The sequence below is a fragment of the Quercus lobata genome, chromosome 1, assembly GCF_001633185.2.
Source record: "Quercus lobata isolate SW786 chromosome 1, ValleyOak3.0 Primary Assembly, whole genome shotgun sequence".
NCBI classification, from domain to species: Eukaryota; Viridiplantae; Streptophyta; class Magnoliopsida; order Fagales; family Fagaceae; genus Quercus; species Quercus lobata.
The window spans coordinates 39903745-39913613 of record NC_044904.1 but is presented as its reverse complement, the minus strand read 5'-3'; the positions used below and the strand labels follow the sequence as shown (position 1 = coordinate 39913613).

General features: G+C 38.7%; 1 protein-coding gene across 1 annotated transcript; it reads right to left on the bottom strand.

The window, feature by feature from the left end:
- Positions 1-3654: 3654 nt before the first annotated feature.
- LOC115990036 (40S ribosomal protein S4-1) lies at positions 3655-6390 on the bottom strand. Its single transcript, XM_031113898.1, has 5 exons — positions 6283-6390; positions 5535-5612; positions 5246-5426; positions 4945-5042; positions 3655-4324 (listed from the first exon to the last, which is right to left on the bottom strand). The coding sequence occupies exons 1-5, from the start codon at positions 6283-6285 to the stop codon at positions 3890-3892; spliced, it is 795 nt and encodes a 264-aa protein (XP_030969758.1). The 5' UTR covers positions 6286-6390; the 3' UTR covers positions 3655-3889.
- Positions 6391-9869: the final 3479 nt, after the last annotated feature.

Here is a 9869-nt window from a genome sequence, read left to right as displayed (position 1 = left end):
CACAGTAAAAGATGTTCATGCACATAGACACTAAGCTAATTAATATGGCATATTGGCATATAGCTTAGAGCAAGCTAGTATACTGCCAAAAGACTAGGCAAAATGGAAGCAAACAAGCAAGCCCTTCAGCATGAGCTTCTAACTTTTCTCACAATTTGTAAGCTTCTAAAACTATTCTAATCATCATAATCATAATTATATAAGTACTAGAAGCCGCTTGAGCTTCCCGTCTCCTCCTTGCTTCTTCAATGATGGGCAACTTGATGCACCGTCTTTGGCAAGAGACACCCAAGGCTCTGTGCCTTCCACAATGGTGATAACAATGCTCTGATGCGTTTCAAACACATTGCCAACTGCATCTTGAATGTGAGTAATTTCAAAGCTGCCCTTATGCTTCTCCCCCTTCTTAATTACTCCAACACATCCCCTTTTCCTTCACCGATCACCATGACAACATTTCCTACACCAAATTTGATAAAATGCATTATCTTGCATGTCCCTAGGCCCAACTTGATGGTCTCATTGGCTTTAATGAGTGAGTCTGGGTAACATATTGATGTATGCAACATCACTTTTGGAGGTCTCACATAGATTTGAGGCCACATGCTATGAGAGAGACGCTGCTGCATATGTGAGATACATAAGATAATTATTAGTTGAGATAGGAGGGGTTCTTTCTCCTTAAAATTCATCGACTAGACCTTGCAAATTGAACTGCCAGAGGAATTTACAAAACTGTCTCAGATAATATTCTCTACCCAACCAACTATTACACTGCTAAAAATATTGTTGAGAACCATTACTACTACCAATTTATGTTCAAAACCAAAAATCAATTGAAAGTGAGAAAAGAAGCCCAAAAATACGGAACTCCAGGACTTCTTTTCTGCAAGTGATCATGAAGCCAAGTACATAATACTTTTTTCTCAAAATTAAAGAGAGAATAACATACGAAATGTGTGCTCAAGTGGACCAACCTCTGCTTCATCATCAGTAATTGATCGGAGGCAAAATTTACCCTCAGTGTCATAAAGGAGAAGGAATTGATACAAAATCTAGAAATGGTGAGAGTTTCAACCATTTAGGCTTTCAAACTCTCTGAACGTGTCATGCATCAAGTGGGCTCATAATTTAGAGTTCATGTCAAATTCCAAAGACTAAATCACTCTTTTCAAAATACGGAACTCCAAGACTTCTTTTCTGCAAGTGATCATAAAGCCAAGTACATAATACTTTTTTCTCAAAATTAAAGAGAGAATAACATATGAAATGTGTGCTCAAGTGGACCAACCTCTGCTTCATCATCAGTAATTGATCGGAGGCAAAATTTACCCTCAGTGTCATAAAGGAGAAGGAATTGATACAAAATCTAGAAATGGTGAGAGTTTCAACCATTTAGGCTTTCAAACTCTCTGAACGTGTCATGCATCAAGTGGGCTCATAATTTAGAGTTCATGTCAAATTCCAAAGACTAAATCACTCTTTTCAAAATAACGCTATAAACTCTTTAGAACTATTTGTGAAAGAAGCTGGCTAGGAAATTAGTTGAAGTGAGCATGAGCATACCCCATGAAACACGTTTTTAAGGGTTAGCGGGGATGGTTTAGGAGCCTGCAGGAAAAGCAATTTGAATGACACAAGTGAAACAAAGAGGCATGGCAAAAACATTAAACCAAAGGATTTGGCTTCTGTCTAGTGCTTTGGGGCCTTGGACATGACACATATCCAAAAATGATCACATGTTAATCTCTTAGCAAAATTGTTAAATCAGAGGATCTATCTAGTGCTTTGGAGCACTGGATAGGACACAAACACAACACATATTCAAAAATGGTCATGTGTCAGCCTCTTGTCTCGTCCAGTGCTCTAGTGCACTAAATAGAAGCCCTCCCTAAACCAAAACACAAAACAATTTGCTCACAAATGCGCAACCCTCCACACACCCCCCCCCCAAAAAAAAAAAAAAAAAACAAACAAAAACAAAAGCTACACATTATCTTTGAATATCTACTGCAAAATCAAGTAGGATGAAACATTGAGAATGTAGAAGATAAGAAAACGTACCATGATGAGTTGTGTCTTTAAATGAGGAGGTAGGAGCCAACCTTAGGTTGCACCTGCCTAGTAACAGGCAGAGGAAGCTTGAGAGAAAACTCTAAACCTTGGCGAAGCAATAGCCTATATAACTATATCTTGAGGCTTCTTCTGGCTCCCTACATGCATGCTAGAGAAAAAGACACTCTTTGCTCTATGGATCTTTTAGGCTTATTGGAACTTTCCAACTCTGTAACCGTGTTATTACATAAGTGGCGTCAAGGAAAATTGAAAGATGAGGTTTATCAATTATAAGCTCTGCTCAAAAGGTCAGGGTTGGTATAACAGCCTCCCAGGTCCAAAGCTTCCTCCAATGCATCATACTTTTTTGGGGAAGGATTTGCTGCAAACTCTATTGCAGGACTTGCTGCAAACAGAGTTAGGTAGCAAGCCATAAGAGTGACAGCAAGTCATGTGCTACTATCGTCATGTGCATTTTTTTTGTAATAAATAAGTGAAAGGAGATGAGTTTAAGAAAGCTCATGAGCCTCAACCACTCATCTCAAAACTCCTGAAGTGGTTTACACTCTTGATTCTATGCTGCTCAGTGATCGGCGTGAGAACATAACAGAAGGATACAAGGTTGATTTCATTCTAAGCTACAGTATCAACATGCTGCTTCTCTGCTATTGATGGCAATACTTCGCCAAGGTATTATATTTACAGTACAAGAGCACAATTATAGGCTTGGAGAAACAATGAGTTAGATCTTTGTCCTCGCCGTCAGAGAAAATAAGGATAAGAAGCGGACTTTTGTTTTGTAGATACGTAGAGCTGATTGCGTGCTCTTAGCACGTTGAACTACTATTCATGCACTGTTTACACACTGTTCATGCACTATTCATAGGTCCCACGACACTATTTACACATTTAAAAATTATTTTGTTACAGTGTTTTCAGTTTTCAGTTTTCAGTTTCAGCAACAATAAGCTCAATCCTAAGGATCTGTTTAGATTGAACTTATTGTTGCTGAAACTGAAAACTGAAAACACCTTAGCAAAATAATTTTTAAATGTGTTTATAGTACCGTAGGACCCATTTTTAATATTTTTTTAATCTATAAATAGTGATAAACAGTATTCAACAGTGCTGCTGTCCCCTAAAAGTAACGCCTGCAGGAAAAAAAAAAATAAAAAAGCTAAAACGCAGAACTGAAAACGTGGGTTTCAGCCGAATCCAAACCCAGCCGATCAGATTTCAATCAATGTGGTAGTTTGGATGATCGTACAATCTAGCAAGTATCCCCAGCTCCCCTGGCTCTCCAAGAGAACCTCTCCAGACCTCTAAATCAAATTATAGAATCACTTATGTCTCTCTTCTTTCCATCTTTATGAAGAGGAGAGTTTACTAGTAGAAACGAGATCCAAATAGTTAATACAATCCTTAAAACTGATTTATTAACGATACCAACGCCATTAATAGTATAAAGATTTGAGAATGGAGAATTCAGGTTGTGAAGCCTGAGTGTCCAACTGACAGGAGCAGTTTGCCATTGCAAAATTCTATACAACTGAGATCAATAACAACCTAAAAGCACAAGAACTGGAAATGCAGAGTAAATTAACAAGACCTGTAGATAAAATTTTCCAACACACAGTAAACTGATCAAAATAGTCTGATACTTCCCATTGTAGTGCAAAACAAAATTAGGCATAAATATTGCAACTCATAGGACTGTCCAAAAACAAGTAGCGCAAAATTCAAATAAAACACAATCCAAGCTAGAGGGGTCAAATTGCAAGAGTAAACTTCACCTAAGTAATCTTCTAAAACTATAATGGAACCACAACAATATTTAAGCAGCAGTAGTCTGTTGGCCTTGAAGCCTCTTCTTTGCCTCTTCAATGATTGACAACTTTATACCCTTGCCCTTGGGGAGAGAGACCCATGGCTTTGTGCCCTTGCCAATGGTGTACACATTTCCAAGACGGGTGGCAAACTCATGACCTGTGGAATCCTGGATGTGAACAGTCTCAAAGGTTCCCTTATGCTTCTCCCTGTTCTTAATGACTCCAACACGGCCTCTGTTCCTTCCACCAGTCACCATGACAACATTTCCAACATCAAATTTAATGAAATCGGTGATCTTGCCAGTCTCCAAGTCCAGCTTGATGGTGTCATTAGCCTTAATAATTGGGTCAGGATAGCGGATAGTTCGCCCGTCAAGGGTGTTGAGATAGGGGATTCCCTTCTGCCCAAACTGCACAGACCGGACCTTGCAGAGCTTGAACTGCAAGAGGAATTATGAAGATGGTCAAAATAACTTTTTCATCCAATCATGTCAATGATTTTCTTCTTATAGGAAGTCAAAGGCAAGCTGGGTGGGGCAAGGCGCCAGTAAGGTGCCTCTAAGGCTACAAGACAAGGTGCCTTTACTGATGTGCTTGCCTTTTAGAACCTAGATGAACAAGCCAAGAGCCATAAAGCATGAAAAAGGGGCTAAGGTAAGAGTATCAGTTTTTCCCCTAACCTATTATTAGATTATAAATTTACAGAAGCTTATCGTAAAACCTAATGTTCAATTAATTAACTTACAAAAACTTGTTGTAAAACTTATTGTTAGTTTAATTAATTTATAGAAGCTAGTTATAGAAAAACAATTAGTAGAGCTTAAGCAGTGTTAAGCCCATTTTCAAAACAAATCATTAACCATATAGACAGTCACAACTGTGCAATCAAATCAATCTGACTAGTAAGACTGTTGAACATAGCTTATTAGTAGGAGTTGCAGATATTGTATCCCATTGTATAAAGAATTCAATGATGACACTTGTTTTAAAAGCAACACCAGGAAGGGAATGCAATGACCCAAGTCCAGCAAGAACAAAGAAGTTATTCGTATTGACCAACCTTTGCCTCTTCATCCCTAATTGAGTGCAGACGGAACCGACCCTTGGTATCATAAAGGAGACGGAAGTTCTCGTTTGTTTTGGGAATTGATACAACATCTGAAAAAATGAAAAGCGTTCCAAACTTTCAGAATATTTCTAAATCATCCAGCAAGCCAATACTAAAGAAACCAGAAATCAACATGGCTTATATAATTGTAGCTAATACAAAACCGTTCACAACATTGCAGCAAACTTTAAATAGTGCTATTAGCATTGAAAGAATATCAAACAATAAATAAATAAGACGGAAGTGTGCATACCCATGAAGCCAGCAGGGTAGGTCTTATCAGTCCTAACCTTCGCATCAACCAAAACATGTCGTTGCATCAGAATGGCAATGACCTCACGGTATGTGAGTGCATACTTCAACCTGTTCCTCAGGATGAGAATCAAGGGCAAGCACTCCCTCGATTTGTGGGGCCCAGACGATGGCTTGGGAGCCTGTAAAAAAAAGAAAAATAGAAAACATCATACAACTGGGGGAGGAGGTAATGAAAAGAAACAGGAAATGAAGTTCCAAATAGTCTACACGCTAATGATTTCACTTACAAATGCACCCCCAAGTTTGTCAAGCATCCAATGCTTTGGCGCATTAAGCCTCTTCAAATGTTTCTTCAAACCTCTAGCCTGTAATGTAACATAGTAATCAAGAACAAATAAAGGGTCAAAAATGCATCACAGGACATTAATAACCTACAAAGGCATTTCCTCTCTAAAAATTACCTACTACTATATTCTTCAATAATATGATTAACAAATTCGAAAAATACACACTTTAAACGATACTGAGCATCTCAAAATATGAGAATCCATCGACTCACGCTTCCCCAGATCTGAATGAACCGATATGTACAATGCCTACTAATTCCAGCCCCTCCCAACACCCTCAAAAAACTCAAAATACATAGATACTTTTGTAAGTAATAAAACATATTTGTATTCAAATTCCTTAAAGTTCTGCTGAATTTCTCCCATTAAAAAAAACTCACTGGCTATTCCATTCAAAGCAGAACAACCTAATGAAAACAAAAACAAAACAAAACAAAAAATGAAGAAATGGAATATGGGATCTCAATATTACGGATTTAAGTGAAATAAATCATTAGCAGAAAAACCCATGATGGCTCCTAATCCACCAGTAACACAAAGATAAACCCATATGAATCCCCTAACGCTGGAACCAAATTAAGATTAGGAAATGAAATGTGAGCATGTATAGTATATTCAACGAAGTACAAAAGAAAACGTTGTTATTGATGGGAAAATAGTGGGGAAGATAGAGCGGTGAAAATCGAACCATGTTGGAGTTGTGGTATCGTAGATCTCGGCGCCGACGTTGGAGCTGGTCTTCTCACTCGGCTGCACCTGCGAAACAAAGAGCTAGGGCGACCATAAACCCTAGCTCACTATTTATATGCTCGGAACTGAGGCTTATTCCTCCTATCTATGCACTATAATTACAGAAGTGCCATTACGAACTTTTCATACGACGCCGTTTATGGCCCATTTAACAAAAGGTTCTTCTATTACCAAAAACAAAAAATCCCAAAAAACTCTCCCTAGTACGAGTTTTTTTTCTCTCTCTCAGTTTGAATGCGAGTTACTCTTTCCCTAACCTTCAATTCTAAGGGTTATCTAGTAGTCTTTTAGTTCTCTTTAGGCAGTAACTAATAATTTCCGGTTATGGATTTGAGTATTCTCTATAGTTTACAGAACTTGCAGCTCATTATAAAAATAAAAAAAATAAAAAACCTATTCCTGTCACTGTCACAAACAACTCAGACCTCCTTGAAGAATGTTCTCTAAGTCTTTTTGGGTGGCTTTTCTCTGATCGACAACAGAACCAACGAGCTCTGAAGAGCACCCTTAGATCAACATGGAAAATGGGTTCAGACATGAGAATAGTGGAAGTTGGAAACAATATACTCCAATTCAAGTTTAGCTCAAAGTATCAATTAGAGTGAGTTGAGAGGTGTGGGCCTTGGAGTTTCGACAACAATCTCCTCTTACTCTGTAGATGGAAAAAAGGGCTGACTTTCACAAATATTTCTTTCACCCATTCTCCCTTTTGGGTTTAAATTTAGGGTCTTCCTTTTGAGCATATGTCACAGGAAGTGGGGGACGAAATTGGTAGCAAGCTAGGAAGATTTATTGAAGTTGATAGGCATTTGTGGCAATCTGATCAGGCAAAATTCGTGAGAATCTGTGTGGATTTGGAGATTGATAAGCCATTGAGAAGGGGAGCTTATATTGCAAGCTCCGATGGAGAACGCCTATGGCTTACGTTTAAATATGAAAGACTACCTACTGTCTGCTTCATCTGTGGGAAGCTCGGGCATGATAATAAACATTGCCCAACGTCCAATGATTGGCAAAGTGCTTGTCATCAGTATGGGGACTGGTTAAGGGTTGGGTGGACTGCAAAAGAGACCGCCAAGGAAAAGAACTCGAGCAAGGGAAAGAACTGTGATGTTTCTGACGAGCAAGGAATACAGGGAAAGGTCCAGCTGGCGACTAGTTCTTCATCGGAGTGCTTCTGAGTTAGAGGCTTAGAGGGTGGGAACCAAAACTTAGTGAAGGGCAATACCTAGGGAAGTGGTAACACCACACATGTGAATGGACAGCTCCCAAGGGACATACAGGTCATCAGTGGAGCTTTAGAGCAGGTAATGAATGTTTTGGATTTTTGTGAGAAGTCACGTGTTCACCTAGTTCCGAATGTTTCTAATGAGCAAAGAGGCTCTATCTCTCATGGGCCAAAAGGCCCTACCTCACAAGGACCAAAAGGCTCTATCTCTCAAGGGAGCCCAAATACAAATGCTTCTCTGGATAAAGATGAGAAAGACAGCCCAATAAAGAATAAAGAGGCCTGTACTATCAAAGATAGTGTGATTCTTCAGGCCAAAGCCAATGAGAAAGGAAAACAGATTATGGGTAAAGGAAGCCTGAAAAAAGTTGCCCGTGTGAAAGGAAAAACAAACAATGAACAAACTCTCGCCCAAATGATAGAGGTAAGAACAAAGCATTTGAAAGGGAAAGAAGTTTCAGAGGAAGAGGAGACTCAGGCTCAAAATACTATCAAAGATAGTGTGATTCTTCAGGCCAAAGCCAATGAGAAAGGAAAACAGATTATGGGTAAAGGAAGCCTGAAAAAAGTTGCCCGTGTGAAAGGAAAAACAAACAATGAACAAACTCTCGCCCAAATGATGGAGGTAGGAACAAAGCATTTGAAAGGGAAAGAAGTTTCAGAGGAAGAGGAGACTCAGGCTCAAAATCGTTTCTGTAAAACAGTCCACTCGGGTTTAGCTGACTCTGCTTTAGAAATGGTGACTGTCGGGCAGTGCTGCTGAGAGAAATGATGGGCTTGGGACAGTTTCTGTTCGTGGGATCCTTGGGCTGTTTCTGCTTGTGTAGTTTTGTGCACTTGAAAATGGAGTTCAACAGGGTAGTACATAAGCTTTCTTAGCTCGCTGGTGTGTATAGGGTAAATCTTTTTTGGTTTGGGAGGGTCTATCTTTATATGCTGTTCCTACGCTATCAAGATTGTGTCTGGGTGTCTCTTTCCTTTGTTTTGTCTTTCCTATTGTACTTCAATTTCTTGTGGCAATGAATCTCTATTCCCCTTCCAAAAAATAAAAAATAAAAAACAAAACAAAAAATCCCACAAATATTTTCACAATTGTCAACCTACCTAAGTCAATGACCACTAAAGAGCATTCATGTCTAAAACTTTTGGAAAAAGAAAAATTTGTATGCACCCCTTGAACTTTGGGGTTGTGACTCTTATACCCCTTAAACTTTCATTTCAACCAATTTAGTACCTGAATTATATACATTTGCCAAATTACAACTTCTATTTGTTAACTGTTTGACACTAACGATCTACTTAACTCACTTGATACACATGGGCAAAAAAAAAATCCAAATCCATTGAGAGAGGACAAAATGTTTAGTGGAGGGAAGATCATCAGGTCCCAAATCTAAAACAACAGTAGCTCTTCCCTCCAAAATCCAATCTCAACCATCCATCATCATCACAATCTCACTTCTCAAATGCACACCGATATAGCCATCATCCTTTTTGTCGAATGTGGTGGCATTTTCGTTCGATCCATCAGCTTTTGATCTCATGGTGGCCTTCTAACAGCTTGGAGGTGACACGGCCAAAAAATGACAACCAACTCATCACTTTCATTCTTCCTTTCCACGAGGAATTAAGGACTCCAAAAGCAAAGAATCAAGACTCTAAAATATTCATCCATGTCTTGATTTGGTATTTATGTAAAGGCCACTCTAGCAAAACTTACACACAGTGGCTAGAATTTCGATATTATAGTACAAAAAACAAGAGCTTTTTTTGGAATTGGAGTTGTAACATTTCAGGTCTAAACCGAAGCTTTCCTTGTTTTCTCTATCTTTATCTTTGTCTTTGTTAGCATTTTAAAAAAAAAAAATTGATATTTTGATTGACTTGGTGGGAACAATCTTTTTGCTCTGAAGTTGCAAACTTTGAAACTTCTTGGATCTCTTAGATTACAGTTTAAATTCTCTTCATAGTTGATCAAAGGCTTTTAGCTTCTCTCCAAGTCACTCACGTTTGGCCGCCTCCACATCATGAAGAGAGATGCTGGTTAGAACCAAGAACGATGCTAGGTAGCAAGATCACAAGCATAAGTGATCTCTTTCTAATCACCTCAGTTTTTCTCTTTTAAGAATCTTTCTCCATCTCTTTGTGAATCGGTTTGGAATTTTTTTTTCACCTGTGCGTATTACGTGAATTAAGTAGACATTAGTATTAAACAGCCAAACAAACGGAAGTTGTGATTTGGCACATGTGTATAGTTCGGGTACTAAATTGGCTAAAATGAAAGTTCAAGGGGTGTA

Coding starts and splice junctions, on each gene's coding strand:
- LOC115990036 (XM_031113898.1), bottom strand. Junction 5,427..5,534: donor ACAAACTTGGGGGTGCATTT/GTAAGTGAAATC, acceptor TTTTTTTTACAG/GCTCCCAAGCCATCGTCTGG. Junction 4,325..4,944: donor TTAGGGATGAAGAGGCAAAG/GTTGGTCAATAC, acceptor TTCCTCTTGCAG/TTCAAGCTCTGCAAGGTCCG.